At 47.1% G+C, this 20816-nt stretch overlaps 1 protein-coding gene across 1 annotated transcript; it reads left to right on the forward strand.

The window, feature by feature from the left end:
• Window positions 1-854: 854 nt before the first annotated feature.
• On the forward strand, window positions 855-2584 carry LOC139829970 (indole-2-monooxygenase-like). The gene is made up of 2 exons (XM_071825227.1): window positions 855-1811; window positions 1955-2584. The coding sequence occupies exons 1-2, from the start codon at window positions 855-857 to the stop codon at window positions 2582-2584; spliced, it is 1587 nt and encodes a 528-aa protein (XP_071681328.1).
• The last annotated feature ends 18232 nt before the right edge of the window (window positions 2585-20816 follow it).

Consider the following 20816-nt stretch of genomic DNA (forward strand, 5'->3'; position numbering starts at 1 on the left):
GTGAAAAGGTGGAAGGAAAGATGAGTCAATCGAACGACCTGCTCCGCTGCTGTGATTGTGAGCGATGGGTGAAGTGAAGCGACGCAGGTCCTTCTCCATTCTCCATGAGGCGAGGTCTGCACAGGCAGCAGCCCTCCTAGTCCTGGTCCCTGTTCTCTTGGCGTCCGTCCTCCTCATGGTGCGCCGCTTCGGGAACGGGACGGCCACGGCGAGAGCCAGAGAGGAGGCGCTGGGCAAGCTGCCCTCTCCCCGCGGCCGGCTCCCCGTCATCGGTCACCTGCACCTGCTGGGCTCCTTCCCGCACGTCTCCCTCCGCGACCTCGCCGCCCAGCACGGCCGCGACGGCCTCATGCTCCTCCGCCTCGGCGCCGTCCCCACGCTCGTCGTCTCCTCGCCGGCCGCCACGGCAGTTGTTGATGAAGTGGGCGGCGGCAGAGTGCCTCCTCTCCTCTCCTCTCCGCGTATTGAAGAATCGATATCCCTCCCTCCACAAGGTGAGGTACCAACCCCCTGATTTGACCATCCTCTTTAGCTCTAGCTATAAGAACAGCTAACATATCAGCCACGATATTGAACAAAATAGGTGACATAGGGTCACCCTACCGAAGGCCCTTCAAGGTTTGAAAATAGTGTCCAATATCATCATTAACTTTAATACCTATTCCATAGGTGTTTTTACGATCCATGCTATGCAAGAACATGGAAACAAGCGGGTATCCGAATATCTCAAAAATTACCCGCCAATACGAGCCAAGGGTTCCCACGTCCTAGGCTCCTAGCAGTATAAAACTAGTTGGCCCGGCCTCCAGGTTTGTAGTTAGGAAGCTAGCACTCCGCTGCTTTGATTGTGAGCGATGGGTCAAGCGACGCAGGTCCTTCTCCATGAGGCGAGGTCTGCACAGGCAGCAGCCCTCCTAGTCCTGGTCCCTCTTCTCTTGGCGTCCGTCCTCCTCATGGTGCGCCGCTTCGGGAACGGGACGGCCACGGCGAGAGCCAGAGAGGAGGTGCTGGGCAAGCTGCCCTCTCCCTGCGGCCGGCTCCCCGTCATCGGCCACCTGCACCTGCTGGGCTCCCTCCCGCACGTCTCCCTCCGCGACCTCGCCGCCCAGCACGGCCGCGACGGCCTCATGCTCCTCCGCCTCGGCGCCGTCCCCACGCTCGTCGTCTCCTCGCCGGCCGCCGCGCAGGCCGTCCTGCGCACGCACGACCACGTCTTCGCCTCCCGGCCGCACTCCCCCGTCACCGACATCCTCTTCTACGGCTCCACGGACGTCGCCTTCTGCCCCTACGGCCACCACTGGCGCCAGGTCAAGAAGATCGCCACCACGCACCTCCTCACCGCCAGGAAGGTCCGCTCCTACCGCCACGCGCGGGAGCACGAGGTCAGGCTCGTCGTCGCCAAGCTCCGCGACGCGGTCGGCGCCGGCGCCCCCGTCGACCTCAGCGACATGCTCAGCGCCTTCGCCAACGACGTCGTCTGCCACGCCGTGTCCGGCAAGTCCTTCCGGAAGCAGGGCCACAACAAGCTCTTCCGGGAGCTGGTGGAGGCCAACTCCTCGCTCATCGGCGGCTTCAACCTCGAGGACCACTTCCCGGCGCTGGTGAAGCTGGACATCATCAAGAGGATGGTGTGCGCCAAGGCCCGGAGAGTGCACAAGATGTGGGACGACCTGCTTGATAGCCTCATCGACCACCACGCCAGCAAGCCGGCGTCAGAACGCGGCGGCGAGGACTGCGACTTCATCGACGTCTTGCTTTCCGTGCAGCAAGAGTACAACCTCACGAATGACCATATCAAGGCTCAGTTGACGGTACGCACGTATAGTATGACCTCACAATCAAACGGCACCTTCACCTACACGTCACATACTAGCAAAGCTAGTCTAGCTCTATATGCATGCTAAGCTGTTGGTTTTTTGTATTTACCTGCTGATCCATCCAAATGCATATGTAGATCATGCTTGAAGCTGGCACGGACACATCATTCATAGTGCTGGAGTACGCCATGGTTCGGCTCATGCAAAACCCCCACCTCATGGCCAAGCTACAAGCCGAGGTGAGGAACACCATACCCAAGGAAAAAGACATGGTCACAGAAGACGACCTCACCGGTTTGGCCTACCTGAAAGCGGTGATCAAGGAGACGCTCCGGCTCCACATGCCGGCGCCGCTCCTCGTGCCCCACCTATCCATGGCCGGCTGCGACATCAATGGCTACACCATACCATCGGGGACGCGCGTCATCATCAATAGCTGGGCTCTCGCGAGGGATCCAGGCGGCTGGGAGAACGCGGAGGAGTTCGTGCCCGAGCGCTTCTTGGAAGGCGGCAGCGCCGCCGCCGTGGACTACAGGGGGAACGACTTCCTCTACCTCCCGTTTGGGGCCGGGCGAAGGATATGCCCCGGCATCAACTTCGCCATCGTGACCGTCGAGATCATGCTGGCAAATCTCATGTACCACTTCGACTGGAAGCTACCACATGGATCGGCGCGGGAAGGTGGCATTAGTATGGCCGAATCATTTGGGATCACTGTGCACCGCAAGGAGAAGCTCCTCCTCGTCCCTTCGCTGCCGCAAGATTAACATACTGGTTTATGCATGGTCTTGTGAGTTTTGTGCCCACAAGATTAACTGAGGACTATATTACCTATCACAATAATATCGTGCTTTTGGACTTCTAGTTAAGCACATATGTATTATTATTGAATAAAGATGAAGCAGCCTACCCTCTCAGCCAGATCGGAGGGGGGAGCCACTGGAATCGCCCCCATTAAATCCTATGTTGTCTCCATGATAAATTTGGAGTAGTCCACAACTAGATTTGTGTGTGTGGCAATATCTTGATGAAATATTTCCAAGTAATGTCATTATTAAAGAACCATATGAATTTCCCTATATATTATTACCATATTATTTATGTATTATTGGTGGTTGATATGTTGCTTGTTAGGTGAATTTTTCATATGCAATCAATAATTATGCTTTCCCTTGATGCATTTTTTTGACGGTCAACGGCAGGAGCTCTGCCTTTGCATTAAGAAGGGGCAAATTGATCCGGTTAATAAGGAAAACCGGGCCCAAAAACCGTACATCGCGTGGTTGATTCAGGAAAACCGGCAAAAGACCACACACGATAACTCATGGCACATCGTCTGTGCCAGTATACAAGTGCCTCTAAACCTAAGAATACATGCCACACCTTGTACCCGACAAAGACAAACCCCTCAGACACACACAAACTCTCACCGCTGGTAGCGCACCGATGTGCACCCTCACAATAGAAGTGGTCAAGCATTGACGTCTACTAAGGCGCACACCGCCTTGATTGTCCGAGGCGTGTGTTGCTTCTTATACATCTGCAGATAATGTTGCATCTTCTCATTCAGAACTTCTTCGTTGGTTTTCCCTTTGCTCTTAGAATTATGGAACCTCCCCAAAAGCCTCCGCCCGCCTATCCTCGGCGCGCTTGGCTACATGAATGTCGCAATCTGTGCTTTTCTTGTCCAAACGATAACTGCGTCGCTCTAAGAGAGATGGAGCAGTCTCCCCATCTGCATAGGGCTCGACACGGTGAGAGCAAGATCTCCGAAGAAGTCCCCCCACGGAGAAGGTGAGGCCTTCTCGAGTGGCTCATCTCGCATCCATCTGGATTAACCCCTTTGAGGACTTCTCGGTGCAGGGAGCACCAGAAACTTTCAGATCTTCCGCAGCTGAAAGCCCATCAAGTTCCACCTCAGTCAGCTCCATGTCAAAGCAAGATGCCATTATTTGAACATCCACCTTGTCCTGCTCCTTTGCGCCTTGAATCATCATCTCCGGAAGGACTAAAGCCAAATCAGGAGGATCATCTGTAGCCTGCACCATCACACTAGACCTCTCAGATTGATGGGATTCGTAGCATAGAAAACAAAAAAATTCCTACCGCGAGAACGCAATCCAAGCCAAGATGCAATCTAGAAGATGGTAGCAACGAGGGGATGAACGAGACTAACCCTTGAAGATTTCCAAAGCCTACGAGATTAGATCTCGTTGTTGCAGAAGATGATCACTTGCCGCTTACAAAAGCGCGTAGAAGATCTTGACGGTGCCACAATCGGGCATGGGCGGCATGGGCTCGAGACTTACAAAAGCCTTCGAGAAGTGGCTCGCCGACTGGGAGCGCGACCGCGCCTCGAAGGCGGCATGGGCGGCGAGCATCGGCAGCACCAGCGGCGGAGGAAGCGGAGGAGATCCGCCCGCTGGCGAGGAGGAAGCGGAGGCGGCAGAGGAGGAGGCGGCCTTCCGGCGTGCGGTGGCCGAATCCGAGAAGGATGCCGCCGAGAAGGCTCGGGCGAAGGCAGAGGAGGAGGCGGCGGCCATCGCCGCCGTCCGGGAGTTCGAGGCGCGGGAGGCGCAGGAGGAGGCGGCCTCCATCGCGTTCATCCCCTTCGTCATCCTTGACGAATAGATGTAGGATAGATGTAGTATGATCGCAATGTATGTATGATCCGTAGTATGATCAATGAAGATGAATCCGGCAGCACGACGGCGTGGTGGCGGTGGCGGTGGAGATCTCCGACGGAGCTTCGCTAAGCGTGCGGGAGAAGAGGAGGAGAGAGGGGGGGCGGCTAGGGTTTGGGAGAGGGGTGGCCGGCCTCCTTGGGTGCGGCCAAGGTGGGGTGGTTGTGGTGGCCGGCCCACTCTCCTATGCCCCTCATTATATAGGTGGATCCCCAAGTGTTGGACTACAAGTCTTCGAATAAGACCCCAACACTAGAACCTTCCATGTAGTAGGGTCACCGGCGAGATCGTCGGCACAGCCACCCTGCTCGGCCGCACCACCGCCAGCGCCGACCCAGCGCGCCGGACCTCTCCGACCCCGCTCAACGCACCACTTCGGAAACGCGGAGGAGCAGAGCAGAGGAACCGCGACCCTCTCCCGCCGGGAGCGAAGGCCGCACGCCGCCGGTGACGGAGGGAGCCCCCGAGCTCCTCCGCTCTCACGATGAAGTCACCCAAGGTCGCCGCCGCAGGTCTGCGCCATGGCGAGAGCCCCTGCTGTTGGTCAGACCCCGACCCGCCCTCGGCGCCGTGGGCGGCCGCACACCCCTGCTCCTCGTCATCGTCCGAGAGGCCGGCCAACGCCCAGAACCTGCCGCGGCCGTTCCCCGCCCCTGCGGAAACCTCCGCCGGCCCTGCTCCGGCGCCGCTCGCCGTCGACGGCGGCTCTGAAGCCATACCGAACCCAAAATCGCCTATCTTATCGCCAGAGCCTTGCTCTCCGTACTGTGACAACCCTGCCTCGCGATTCATGCTGGCAAAAATTACTACTCCTCCGTTTGATCCGTTTTAATCGACGACGCAAACCATCTACACATGCACGCGATTTTCACAAACTTGGCGTAGATGTAACCGGATTAGAGATCTTCCAAACTAGCCCGGCTTTGCCAAAAGAACATGGATAAAATTAATCAGCCCTGCAAGATGGACTCAAAAACAGATGCTCAAAGGTGAGAAACAGAAACTATGCATGATGAGGTTACCTGTTGGGCTTGCTCGCGAACGTCCAGGCGAACTGAGATTATAAGCACAGGAAGACGACGGATGACTCCCAGTTCCTACCGGATGATGTAGCCATCTTCACCACGGCCTCACCACCGATTGAAACGATAGACGCAACTGCTCGTCCACCATGGCCACTCCTCGCATCTGTCCACCACTGCAATTGTTGCGGCAGAGTGCCTCCTCTTCTCTTCTCTCCGAGCAAGAGTCAAAGTCTAAGTCACACGCGACGCACGCGTTGGTTCCATCCCTCCTTGTATATATAGACTGAAGGAGGCCAAGATTGGAGGTTCAAATTTTGGGGGAGGGAACATAGGTAGAGCGGGAAGAAGATGAAATTTCTTTTGATTCTATCATCTTACTTCGTTGGTGGCTGTTAGCAGCTTGCCATAGATGGACGCCTAAGATTACGTTGTCCCGCGGATCGCGCAGACGGATCACTAATGAATTCTTGATTTTTAATCCTATGCATGCCAGAGGCATAATAGCACAGCTCTAGCTTGGTTTGGGAGTCTGTCGCTTAGTTTCACCTAAAAATCAGGGCCCATTCATTTATTATGGTTCCTAAGATTTAACGATTAGTTTCCCCAGTTACTACTGGTGACCCCGGAACTAGTGCAAATTAGTAGTACTATACATGTTTTACTAAGATCGATTGCATGGTTTGTGCTAGTAGAGATTAACACAGATTTTTTTGAAGTGGATTAAATAGGGCTTAGCTACTCCAGACCCTGCAATGTTTTAGTTTCATGTTACCAACTGATCATCGTTTAGAATGTTCAAACTTGAAACTTTTTTCACTCTTTTGAGGCCCTGAGTTGTTCATCTCTCGCAGTAGCTAAACCTTGGCAGCTATATAGGTGCTAAGTAGATACACGGATGTATTTTCTGGCTTTGTATTTCTATGAGGATTCACAAGTTGTTGTCGAAGAGGTGTGAGACCAATCTCACCATGAGCAACAATTATGTTTATGCTAGTTGTACCGACTATATGACGTCATGTACTTGTTTTAACTGATGAAACAATATGGATGCACGTCACCGTTCGTTTACAGGGCCCTATGTCCAGCACAATTGGCAGTCGTGCTTCTTAGCCAGATCCTACTTATGTGCTGATCCATTTCAGAACAAACCAAATACTCCTTTTGTACTAAGGAACCAGCCCAGATGAGCAATGCCAAATTATTTTCTTGTGCTGTTTACAAGGGGGAGACTTGTATAGGATCTATCTATTAGGTGAGATCATAGGATCAACTCACACAAAACTTGTTTTTATCATGCGAAAAAATCTTAAAATAATATAGAACATACATATAGATTGTATCTACAACTCCAAAAAAAATCATCTCAAAATTTGATCTACACTTGAAGAAACAAAAAAGACAAATCTGACTATGAATAGTGTCATATCTGATTGAATTCTAGTTCACACTATTCACACCTAAATTTGTCTTTTTTGGTTCTCTAAGTATATGTTGAATTTGAAGCTGCAATTTTTTGGTCTTGCATATGTAACATATATGTGCGTTGTCATTTTTTTTCATAATTTTTTGAACATGTTTTGTGCTTCAAAAAATTTGTTCTCATAGATCCTATCTAAAGGGTGATCCTACCTAAGTCTTCCCCGGAGGTCAAGAAAGAGCAGTGATAGTTCAACAATTTGCGTTAAGAACATAAAATTAATAATCAACTGAAAAAAAAATTGGGTGTTATTTGCTTTTTTTTTACCACACAACGGACTTCACAAACTACAAAAGTGCAAACAGAAACACATCAGGTGATATTCAACCAAACCATAGGCTGAACCAAACGGAAATGCCACGACACTAAACAACCAACAACAGTGAAAGTTAATCCTAATGCATAACTCAAAAGTTTCTTAATCAGTTCCGGGACGGATACAAAAGTACATAATATAAATGCAAGATTCTATCGAACGTAATTTTTTTTACGAGGAATATATATTTCTACTATCGAACGTAATCAGCTCTAGATACATCATAAGTATACATCAGCTAGCTAAGCTACAATCAGCAGGTACATTCACACAGATAGATAGTTCCAGGAGTTTGGACATCAGGAAATGTAACACACACCTAGCTAGACATGCACATATATCACCCCTCAAGTGTGACAATACTATCCCGTCTAAACTAGCTGCCTAGATCATCCAAAGATGGCAACTCTTTTTTGTGAAAAGGCAGCCTGGCCTGCTTTTCATTGATATTAGAAAGAGGGTACAAGATGACCAAAGGGAAAATAAAACATACAAAGAAAAGAACCTGCAGCTAGCAAGCTAGGCAGATGCGAAACATCATGGATTAGTCAATCCGGCTCTCTCGGTCTGTGCAGCAGCTCATGAGCCCTTTTTGCCTGCGTCTCGCCAATTCCGCTTCCTCGATGATATTGGAATGGATTCTGCTGATCGGCGCTGCATTGTTGTGGAAGATCCTATTGTTACGCTCCTTCCAAATTGTCCACCAAGTGAGGTGAACTACGCTCCTTCCAAATTGCCCAAGTGAGGTGAACTAGGCTTTGTCACTGTCATTCTATGTGTGCCAAATCCATCGCACACGAAGTGCAGTAGCCTTACGCTGCAGGTCGGTTATACCAAGACCGGCAAATTCCAGCGGCCGACAGATAGCTTCCCATCTCACCAAGCATTTTCCACCCTAAGCTCATCATTATTCCAGAGAAATCCCATTCGGAGCTTATCGATAGCCTTGATAAGCCAAATATGAGGGTCAATGACTAGCAGCTGATAAATGTGCATTGCCGAGAGCACATGCTTAACGAGGAGCAGCCTAGCATCAAGGGAGAAGTTCCCTTTGTTCCAGCCCTTGACCTTTCTGGACAGCTTGTTGAGGGAGGGTTGTAGGTCACCTTTGCGCAGGCGCTGGTCAGACAACGGAAGACCTAGGTAGGTGCAGGGGAACACCTTCACAGTGCATTGCAGGGTCATGGAGAGGGTGTTGGTGTCAATATGGCCGCACTGGATCGGTATGATTGCACTCTTGGCGTAATTTGTGATCAGCCCTGAAGCATCACCAAAGCATTGCAGTAGTGACTTGACGGCTATGAGCTCCTCCACATCAGGCTCTATGAAGATAACCACATCATCAGCGTACATAGAGACTCTATTCTTGGGTTGCAGGTATCTGTTGCTCTTCAGGGCACCCACGCGGTCTGCCATGGTGAATAGCGCCTTCATACTTCCACCAGTATCAGAGTACCATCCAAAACAGGAATACCTATAAGGTAAATGGTGATTTCGGAAACAGATGCTCCCAGGTCCAATAACAAATGGACTTGATAATGTAACCAAGACCACCACCCTTGGATTCGCCCCACCGTGAGTGATCAATAACACCATCTGCTACCAAATGCAACTGTGGTCCAGGTGGACACGCACTGCTGGTCAAGAACACCATCTCGCTACCGAATGCAACCGTGGTCCAGGTGGCCACGCACCACCAATACTCACCACTAACCGCAGTGGATGCACAAAGCCGCCGCAGGAAATCTTCTCCAATAGTTGATGGCCCTATGGCAGTGAAGAAAGACATTTTACTACATTTATTAGCATTGAAGAACCAGTAAATACAGTAACTATACTAAAGACAAGAAGAAATAACTAAGCAATTACATCATATATCCTAATGCTCCAATCACATAAACTGGCTCAATACCCTTCTCCGGTCTACCTGCAACAGCGAATTCTGCTAGGCATTCTCAGGAACAAGCAGTGTTTCTATCATGAAAAAGAGAAGTCCCAGGTCGGAAGTTCATGTATCTTTGTCACTGCTGCTATCTTTACTTTTCTTATCATCCAACCTAAGGCTCATAGTGATATCAATCGGTATGCTACAGATCAATGTATTTCTACAAAATTCAACCATCCTAGAATGCCCCTGCTAGGGATGACCACAGTAATAATCATATTATAAATAGCATGCAGGTATATAGTAGTTCATGGAAAGAAGGGTATTTAGTTCATGGAAAGACGGGTATATAATCACTCATTTGAGTGCAAGTACCAAAAAAAGCATAAGCACCACAATTCCATATTGACAAATTGGTGGCGGCATGACTGCACTGGAGAGAACACATCGATATGAGCAAGAAGCAGTGGTAGAACTGCAGCTTTGACCGACACTCGCCAGCTAGCTGCGCCTCTCCTCCTGATGTCTCTGTTTACGGACATGAATTCTAAATGCTTTCTTTTGTTTTCAAAAGGGAGTGATGCAGTATTTCCTTACCAAAAAATGCAACATATAGTATGGTTATAGAAAGGCAAAAACAACATAATAATTTATATTTTCTTTCACAAACACATCATGTATTATGTTCAAAAGTTAGCTCAGCAAAATGACCACACTGGGAAGAGGTTTATGCACAAGAATCATGACTGATTCTCAAATGTTCTAAGCAAGTGCATCCCAATAGCTTCTAGGCTTCTACCATTTGTTTGGGCTACCCCAAATGCACACATACACCAAAATATGCAGAAATGATGAATAACAAAACCAAGTACATACTCGGCTCATAATGCATATAAGATCACAAAGAATACATGTAGGTAGCATAGACCAAAGAAGAAACACAACTATAGCATGCTTAACATCAACATAGTTTACATGAGATGATCTTTACTAGCTAAACCTAAAACAAGGAAGGAAGCACATAGGAGCAAAATAGGCTCATTGCAGCTTTGTGGTTGCGGCAAAATGGTGCAACACTAACATGTAAAAATGGTGATTCAATAAACCGACACCGAGATTGCATCAGGCTATGATGAACTTCAAAAATAAAGCTTTGATCCAAAGAGGGTGCATTGCTAAAAAAATATATGCATCTCACTAACATTAGCTATAAATTTGTGCTCTCCTTGACTAGATGATTCAGAGAAGGACAAAACTATAGAGCACACAGAGAATACCACTATATGGACCTAATAATGAAGGATTTATACCTCGGTGAAGAAGAGAGTAGTAGAAACAGCCTTGGTTCCTACAACAGCTATGCCAGGGAAGGGTGCTCACAGCACGGCCTCGGCGCTGGCAAGAGCATGGCTGTGGTCGCAGCCCACCTGCGAGCCTTCCGCTCTCTGTGTCTCCCACCCGAGAAAGCATACATCTACTGCCTATGCGGAAAGCAATTGTTTATTGAGTGAAACAAAGTTTCCATTCATGCATGCAGATGATTTCCTACACACAACTTAACAAAGAGACATTAAGGCATTTGTTTTAGTCGATATCAGCATAGGACATCAAGGGTAACAATCAACCCATGAGGCCAATGCAAGAAGTTTGTGTATGTATATTTCCAGCGATGCAACCATCAAAAGTAATCTCACACTCAAATGAAAATTAAATCTGATTCTATTATCTCCTCATAGAGTCATAGCCAATCTATTTATCATCATAGCAAATCAACTATTTACTTAGTGAACAGAAAATATCAACTATGTATGTTCAAACAAGAATACACTTCGATCTTGTTAGGAAATCAAACACCTCTACATAACATCAAGGTGGTAACAATCTGAATACCAAAAAAAGAGGCTAAATCGACACAACCAAAAGCTAACATGAGTGACTGAATTAACAAAAAATATTTTTTTCCTGCAAATTTGTGGCCTAATCCAATTAAGAATGTCATACTAACCTTAGAACATCATGACACGCTGCCCATAGTTTCATTTGTATACGATGCCGATCTTCAGCACGAAGAGATGTGGTCCCACCGGAAAGCGAGACCACTACCCATTGACGGCCACCAACCATTGGAGGGCTCTAGGGAGCATCCGAGGCCGTGAAGCCGTGCCGCCTGCAGCAGCCATGGGACACGTTCGCGGGAGACACCGGCAGCAGCATCCCAAGCAGGCAAACAACAGAGGAGTTCAGGGAGGCCGACTTAATTTGATCACCTCCTTTTTGCATGGCCACGAGCATGATCACCAGAGGCATGTCATTACTATAAAAACGACCACGTTACTTCTAAACCCATCATGGTAAATATAATTATTTTCACCAATTGCCACTATCAAAAAATGAGTAAGACATTATTTTTTTACAAGGACTAACTACCCGGAAAATTCTATCATAAGCAAATAATTAGTTTGAAGCTAATATCAGGAACATAGCAACAATTTGAATAGAATATGTACTACTATAGACTCTTGTGTCGAAGGGGAATGCAAACATGTAATGGTCATCATCATCATCATGAATGTCTATCAACTCACATACGTCCAGGGAACAAAGAACGTCATCGACACCACTGGCATAACAGTATAACACATAGCTACCTCCTACAGTAATCACACTTGAGACAAAAACATCAGATACCAACAGAAAAATGCACTAGAACTTTATATCAACCAATCTTCACATCGTTCAACACGTAAGAGTTATATAGATCTTCGCTATGATCACCTAGACTACATATAAAACTTTTGTCAATTACGTGCTTTGAATAAAGGCAGATACATTTTAACAAAAAAAGTTATGAACATTTGATTCTCTTAAAATTCAGAGAAGAACACATAGAAGGATACACACAAAAGCACAAGAAACAAGCATAGAGATGAAGTATCTACCTCACTAGAAATGCTAAAACCACCTCATCAAAGACATCCATCATCGCAGCAGAAGCACCAAGCATTGCATCGTCGGCTAGGTCCGGGAAGGGGTGCTTTCACGCCTCTTGGCTCTTGGTCTTGGCAAAGTGGGGAGGCTCGAGCACAAGTGCACATCGTGTGGAAGCGGCGCTGCAACTGATCTCAGCAGTCACAGCCAAGTTGCGCCTCTTCTCCTGATGTCTCTATTTATTCAAACAAATCATAAATGCTTATAATATTTTTTTTGTTGCCAAAAGGGAGTAATGCATGATTTAATTATCAAAACTACACGATCTAGTGCAATTATACAAAGACAAAAACAACTGAATATTTTCAAACTTCCTTGCAAAAATAAATCATGTATTATGTTCAAAAGTTGGCTCGAAAGAAATGATTTCAATTGTTTAAATTTACATCTAATCAAAATATGGATATGCTTTAACAACACCAATTGCAACTATCTTACATGCAAACCAACTTAACATTTCTTAGCCTAGTTTGAATCTGAGAACCTAGGAACATATATATTCTTTGGCTCGGTCGTTTTATCCCGGAGCACGTAGAGTAGAAAGGAGTGGCACGAGGAACTTACCAAAAAATCCACAAAAGTCTAAGAACGCCACCCTCTAGTCATGAACCAGACACAATCATATTATGCTCCTGTGCTTCAAAAACTTGCAGTTAAGAAACATCAAATATCAAGACAATGAATGTCATAGCATTGTGAATTAAATCAATAAAAGTGAGTTCAAAGCAGAACGGATAAAAGTAAAGCTCTAGACCTCTAATTATAACATTGAGATGATACTTCCAATCATGGAAGAGCTTGCAGGATAGCTTGGTATTCTTATAAAGCAGAATACAAAAAACAGGGGAGAAAACAACAAAGATCTCATAAGTAGTACCCACATAGTCATGAAGTCCGTCACAATACAAAAACATTCATGTAGATAACAGATGCATGTATAGATACTAACCGCTCGCATATGCATGTAGAGATACTAACTTCTCACATATACATGTATAGATACTAACCGCTCATCTAAACAAGGTTAACCAGTTGTTTCACAAAAAAAAAAATTGTTGAAGATTCGTATAAAGAGAAATACCAGCTAAATTTGTTCGTTCTAGAAAGTAAACAGATAACGCCAAAGTACCATAAGGAATATCTAAACCTCACCAGCAGAATATCTATGTACACATAGATAGCAATACCGAGATCATTCCAAGATCTAGCAATAAGTTATCGAGACCACACAAGACCAACAAGTGGTATTCAATACCAAATAATAGCAAGTTTAGGCCTATAACACAAAATCATCAACTACGTTGGCTTACAATAACCAAGGACAGATGTCAATGTGTTAGGAATAGAACGTAGAAACTACACCGACCAGATGATCATCATCACCATAAATCAAATAAGGTTCATCATCTCAAATGCTGGAGCATAGTGAAGCCATCGCACGATGGTCCACATGGGAGCAACACATTCAAGTGGTAAACAAATAACTCACCAGAGAGGTCATCCACGAGCCACTACGGTTTCGTGCGGTGAGCTCATGATGTTCACTAGGACCAGCCATTGACCTCCGCCATCATCTTGGCTATGATGGGAGCCACCTTCAGGTTGACTTGGTTCTTGGCGAAGTTGGCTAGGAGGCTCATCACTACCGAACCGCAACGTCACCCCTCCCATCCCCTACCCTAGAAGAACCCTGAAACATCAAGAATATGCTACTCAACAACATAGCATACACAGTTATTAATAAGTTGTTGATGCAAAAAAAGTGCAACTACTTTCCCGAAAAATTCAAGTTACCCAAATAGCAGCACTCGAGCTGCATAACATCCGCATAGAGATCAGATATGGTGCTAATTAATGACTCATTGGAAGGCTAGCCATTCCATTACAATATAAGAAAAAACTAGCAAAACTACACTACAATGAACATTAACATTTCACAATGTCCTGGACTATTCACCATGATTATTATGTGGATTTTAAATGCTAACTATCCACTAAAACAAATAATTGATAAAGAAATTTCCAGTTTACATGCAAAAATACATCTTACTAATAAGCATTGGCGCGACGACAAGCTGCCCCTGGTTGCAAAGTTGTTTAACATTGTTCTAAAAGATGTCGTGTACTAAAATTTGGTCGCACATTGTACGAATGTTGCACTTCTAATTACCATTTTATTTACTCATTTGAGGTTTCAAGTATGTAGCTATATTAAGATTTTTACAAATCGACTTTTTTCTAAATTAAGGCAAAAATACATCTTACTAATAAGATCAGTTCCAACAAGTGCAATCAACAACATTTTAGACAACAAAAACCTCTTAATAAGAACTCAAGCTCCATGCATTAAATAAATATCTGGTTTGAGGTTCACATTAGTCACCCAAACCAAATGCACAAGCCTGGAGCTAACATTGTGCCCACAAATGGCCCACAAGTTAAATACAAAGACTCATCTTTATAAAAAAATCAGCCCTCTCAAGCTAACACTCAGCAAACAGCCCAGCCAAGATTTAAAAACACTTGGCATATCAAAATTAAACCCACATGTGGTTAACACTTCGACACGGTGTGCTTGTCAACTTAGGATACCCATCAGCTGAACTTGATAACTATCAACAAGACTATGACAGAACAGCCTATAATAGAACACCAAGTAAATAAGAACAGCAAGACATGACAAAGCAAGTAGTGCCATCACCTAGTAATTCAGAAACAAGTATCAAGAGCATCACAGGTAGCAACACTAAAGGTAACTAGCACCACCTGACCAGCAGCATATGATCACAAGCAAGGAGGTAACTAAGAAACACTCTAAACTCAATGTCATTACTTTTTCTCAAGTGAGCAACAACATACCATGAGCAAAGCATCCTAGAGCTTAAAAGTCAAAAGTACTAGTATGATACAACATACATTGTGAGTTGAGGAGCCCCAAATTCTGAACACAAGTAACCAAGACACAAACAAGATTGCCCATGCATCGTAGATCCTAACTAGATTCTTGGGAATACCTGCAAATATAAAAGGATGGTGGAAATTAAACCATGGGCATTCACATTAACAATTTCATCATCGTAGTACCATCGCTTTCGAGTTAAGTGATTGCAGTAGAAGTACAATGCATGCCTAGAAAATGTTATATGTGTTGAGAATCATAGCTTACTTACAAATCTCCGCAAGATTACTATAGCCAATGAACTTAAACGATAGAGAAGCATATCACCACTAATATAAAAAGAGCGAGACTGCCGATCCGGTGCATCTTGACCGTTCATATGCCTATATTTAATGGTCCACGTTCTTCCAATGTTGTATGATATGCCACACAATCGAATCACACAACAAAAATAATTGCTCCCAAACCCCAAATCCCACCCATGCCATAATTACCATCCCAAGTTTTTTTTAGAGAACGCAAGACATGTTGCGTTTCATTTCATTGAACAGAAGAAGACAACGGGAGTACAACGTCCGTAAGGAGGGACACACACACACAACACACACACACACACGACCGTCCTCACCAAGCGACTACAACTTGGTAAGGAGGTGCCCTCGACTACAGACCGCAACAACATTAGGCCTCGCCTAGCCTTGCCTCCAACCAAGAATGGTGAGGCATTCAGACGTGGGACAACAGGGCAGCGACACCGCCGTTGCTGACTCTTCCAAGGATGATTGCAGCTCCAAGACTGCCCATGCCAACGTACCTCACACCCATCATGTGATAAGAGAGTCGGCAAGTGGGAGGCAGGGCCTAGCTGGAACAGGTGTAGCAATCATCGAGAGGCGTCGGCTTTGGCATACGCAGCGCCCTGGATTTCCATGCCTTGTGAAGCAGTCTACGCCGTAGCGACGCATCACCAACATCCAGCTGCAGCAACCAATACTCCACTTGCAGCCAAAGCAGCGCCCTCAAGAGGGGAACAGCGCTGAGAAGCCGCCGCTGCCCGATCCAGCAGGCCAGACCTAGGGTTTCCCCCGATGCTCGAGGAGAAAGTCTGGTGAGAGTCATGCCAATGCCTCCAAGAAGGTAACGGCACCCTCGGGCGTCGACGTTGACAGCGCAGGCTGTTGCCACGCGGGGATTTCGCCTCGACCCACGAACAGGACCTTCAATGGTGCAGGGGCAGACCGGAGGTGGTGAGGCAGGTTGCGGGAGTAGCCCGACCCGCGGAGGAAGCCTAGAACCGGCGCAGGAGGAGGGGCACCGGCCAGCGCAGGCGCCGCCGCGCCGGCCCGCAGCTACCGCCGCCGGGATCCGTCGGGGCAAAGCAGAGCAGCCATCGCCCAAAGGGCCGTTGCTCGCATGCCCGCACGTCCGACGTCCTCCACCAGCGATGGCCGGGAGGAGGGTTGGAGGAGGGGATCGAAGAAGGGGAAGCCAACACCGCAGCTAGCATCGTCGCGGAGCGCCACAGCTGCAGCCCGCACGGCCCAGGTCGGGCATGAGCGCCGCCACCAGCAGGCATTCCTCGCCGCGCAGCTTCCCCGGGCGCCACACCGCCGCGTGCCGCCTTCATTCCCCGCGCCACACCACGCCGCCGCAGCCCGCGTGACCCGCGCGAAGGAGCTCCGTCGTGGTGCGCCACGAACACAGCCCCCGCATTCGCCGCCGGGAGCCGCCATCACCGCGGGCGGCGGCGGCTAGGGAGCAGGGGAGCTCGGTTTGGTTTTAGGGTTTGGGGTGGTCGCCTCCGGAGTCGCCCGCGTGAGCGACCCGGGAGGCAGAGGGTGAGCCAGGCTTGACCACTTTTCTACCTTCCCAAATATTATGCGCCATCCGCACGATCACTGGAACTGCTCCTATACGCATGTATGACCTCGACGACCTGGATTTTGGTGGTGGTTCTTAATTTGAACATGACTTTCTCTTCCAATTAGTTTGATGATATGGTTTGCATGGATGCACTACTGGGCGATATTGGGGTTGACCTGCCTAGAAATGAAAGACCTGGTTTCGTTCATCTACAAAGCAAACTCAAGTGTCCATGCTTTGGTGAGATCAAACTTAAGTGTCCATGCTCTGGTGAGAACATACCTTCGCATGATGCAATTGATTTTTGTTGAACATTGTTTTCTTTTGAGGGTTTGATGAGCCAAATTCAGTATTTTTATCTTCTTTTTTCGAGACAGCTTTGATGCGGTTTCGTTTGCAGATTATTAATCAATGTGTTAAGACCAAGAGTTTATGAGCTGAAGTTAGATGTTTCTAACCGTGACGATTACCCATGAGCTCCTGGTCACTAGGTTGCATGTGCCAAAGCTATTTTGTCCATGAAGGATTGAAGATTCTGGGGTGCAGTGCTCGGTTGTCATTTAGATGGTACTACCGGGACTTTATTTTTCATGAAAAAATAGGCCCTAATAATAAAGCTAGATCACTTTATTATTTTTATTTGGATATACCAAACTCCATTCTCATTTTCAAGTTCATCAACCTAAATATTGTGAAGACTACTATGGGTGGTACAAAAGTAAATGTTTGGGAATACAATTTAACATATTTGGATGACCTGGTTAGATTTCTTATTGTTGACTATAATTTCCATCTAATCTAAAATTTAAAATGTCACTTCTTATCATTAGGTAGGATTCACTATTGTTTTTATCGTAAGATTTTACACTATGGTATGACTAGAGGCACATAGTACTCATCTGCATCAGCCAACAATGTGCTTCTTCGTTCCATAGTGAAAACCTTTCATGTTACTTATAAACCTCTTCCAGGCCAGACAAATTCCCGTGGTAGGAACCCTTAAATGTTGGTAGACAAGCTACTTTGTGTATAGTTACAATGCATATGTCCATGATTGGAGACAGTTTGAGAGCAAGAAAGAGACAGATAAGAGAGAAACTCTATTAGAGTACAAATAATTTGTCCAAATATTATTAGCAAAATATTCTCTCTGTGTAGAGGCTACCACATATATATTAGAAATGAGTTATTCAACATCTGAGGACATGAACTAAAGATATTGACAACATTCAGATTGTATACTTTCGTATTATGCATCCATGTCCTACACATGTATGGACAACATTCAGATTGACCAGCAAACATGGATGCATAATACGAAAGTATACAATTATGGACCTGCCTATGCAAACAGCAAATTTTGATGCGGTGAAACATCTACTAAGTGTAACAGATGGACCTCACCTAGCAGTTACAGGTTTGGGTGGTCGCCTACAACAGCGGGAGGGAGTCGTTGATTGCAGCAGCTCCGGGAAGGCAACCGCCATCTCTTCCTTCTTGCCTCAATGCTGCCATTTGTACATACGGCCAGCTCTGCCAGCCGGCCGCGGCCGCCGATGAACTTGCCCATCAATAGTGGATCTTGAGGGATAGTCCTAGAAAGTTTAAGAAAAAGTGACAGCAATCTTAGTAAATTTGAGCAGCACTACCCAAGAAAAACGAACATAAGTAATGCAATGAAACAATTCAAAAAGATATATCAAAATTCATTCGCATGATCTACACCAGTAAAACATTCAACATGATAAAAAAAAAGAAACACATTTACAATGAATGCATGGATAAGGAGGACGGGGACACAGAGATCACTGGGAGTAGTTGGCTGCGGTAGCCAGCGGTGGTAGGAGGTCAGGGATGTTGCCAGCAGCAATGGCAGCAGCTAGGGGAGGTTGTACAAGAGGTCTCCTTCAACAGTTTGCGATGCCTACGCACATACCGGCTCTTAGGGAAGAACAATCACTTGTACTAGCTAGTAAAACCTTGAACATACCGGCTCTATTGTGCAAATAAGCAGCTAAAAAAAAGTCAAGAAAATGGAGCGCATCCATGTCCTACACATGTATGTACAACATTCAGATTGACCAGCAAACATGTATGCATAATGGGAAAATGTACAAGTATGGACATGCCTAGGCACATGACAAATTTTAATTCAGTGAACCATTTACTACCTAAGTGAAAATGAGGGTCCTCACCTGGCAGCTGCAGGTTGGGGCGGTTGTCTACAACAACTGGAGGGAGTGGTTTATTGTAGCAGCAAGTCGGGGACATCACCGGCACTGAAAGCAGCAGCTCCGGGCCGACCACCATCTCTTCTTTCTTGCCTCCATGCTGCCATTTATGCGACACGGCGAGCTCCGCCTGCGGGACTCGCCGATTAACTTGCCGGTCAGTCAATCGTGGATCAAATAACTTGAGGGATAGTCATGCAAAATTTAAGAAAAAAGTGACAGCAATCTTAGTAAATATGGGCACCAGTACCCCACAAAAACGAACACAGGTAATGCAATGATCTCCACTGGCAGCACATTCAACACATTCAACATGGTAAAAAGAAACACATTTTACAAGGAATGCATGGAGAGGGAGGAGGAGGAGGAGGAGGAGGAGAGAAAGATCACCGGGAGCAGTAGGTTGCGGAGGCCACCGGTGGCAGGAGGTTGTGGATGTTGCCGCCGGCGGTGGAGGCAGCTCGGGGAGGTTGAACAGGAGGTCCCCTGCAACATTTCCCCATGGACGACCGCAGCAGCTCCCCGGGAAGGACACATCACCAGCTCATCCTCCTGTTCTCCCCGCCGCCATGACTGCACCGCGGCCCAGCCGTCGGCCGCCGCCCAATTTTCCCGTACCCAATAGCAACCAGGACGACAGGCCAAGCTCCGCCCTTCCCTCGTCGTTGGCTCGCTTGCCACAAGGACGAGCGCATTCATGGCGGGCCAGCAGGAGCACACAGATCCAGGGAAGCGTGCGGGCCTCTTCTGTGTGATTCTCCTCCGTCACCAGGAAGAGGGTGTTTGGACAAGAGGCACCGGGCGGCGTCCCTACCGACAGGTGGGAGGCGCGACGGCCTCTCTTCTCCGGACGGCGGATGCACGGGAAATCTGAGGGTGGGCGGCGAGGAGGTTGGGTGCGCCGGTGAGCGGAGGTGCTGGTTTCCCGGCGGTGAGCAGCAGCAGCAAGAGGCGGCGGCGATGGGGAAGAAAGAGGATCCGGCAGGAGATGAGAGGACGCGAGAGATTGGTTGTGTGTTTTGTGATTTCGGGAACGAGAAGAGCATTGATCGCCGGCGTTCGTTGGGTTGGGTTTTCGTCCGCCCCATCAACTCCTGTGTTTGGTTGGTCCGCTAATTATTTGCTCTCCCAATAAATTGCGTCTTCCCGATGAGTCTGCTCCAAAATCACTCTGGAATAAATTAGGCGGCATGTGGCAGCAATTCATCAGCATCCACCTGGACGTGAATTACCCCGTTTCATGTTCACATGTGTAGTACGTATTTGCATGTATCGGTGCACCAATATAAAATGTTTTGGTACTTTTAAATTAGACTATATACAAACTAAAATAAGTGAACCTACATACTAAAGTTGACTAAATATAAAATAAAGTGGTTGAACCAAAAACAAAATGCTTAAAATGCCATTGCCACGCGACTAATTGAGATGCATGGCTCCCTAGACAACCGGCAAGGTCATCGATGCCCCATGTCGCGCACTCGATCACGTCCTTTCAGGCTCGGTATAATGGTATATACTGTATTTGCTCCTCACGAGACCGTCGTAGAACCCTGAGCCGAACGTCGCCGAATGCAGCAACTTCACGCCTTGGCTCGCCCGAGCATGTTGACATGATTGAAAATTTACAT

Source organism: Lolium perenne, chromosome 2 (assembly GCF_019359855.2).
Source record: "Lolium perenne isolate Kyuss_39 chromosome 2, Kyuss_2.0, whole genome shotgun sequence".
Classification (NCBI taxonomy): domain Eukaryota; kingdom Viridiplantae; phylum Streptophyta; class Magnoliopsida; order Poales; family Poaceae; genus Lolium; species Lolium perenne.

Coding starts and splice junctions, on each gene's coding strand:
- LOC139829970 (XM_071825227.1), top strand. CDS start 855: ATGGGTCAAGCGACGCAGGTCCTTCTCCATGAGGCGAGGTCTGCACAG. Junction 1,812..1,954: donor ATATCAAGGCTCAGTTGACG/GTACGCACGTAT, acceptor ATGCATATGTAG/ATCATGCTTGAAGCTGGCAC.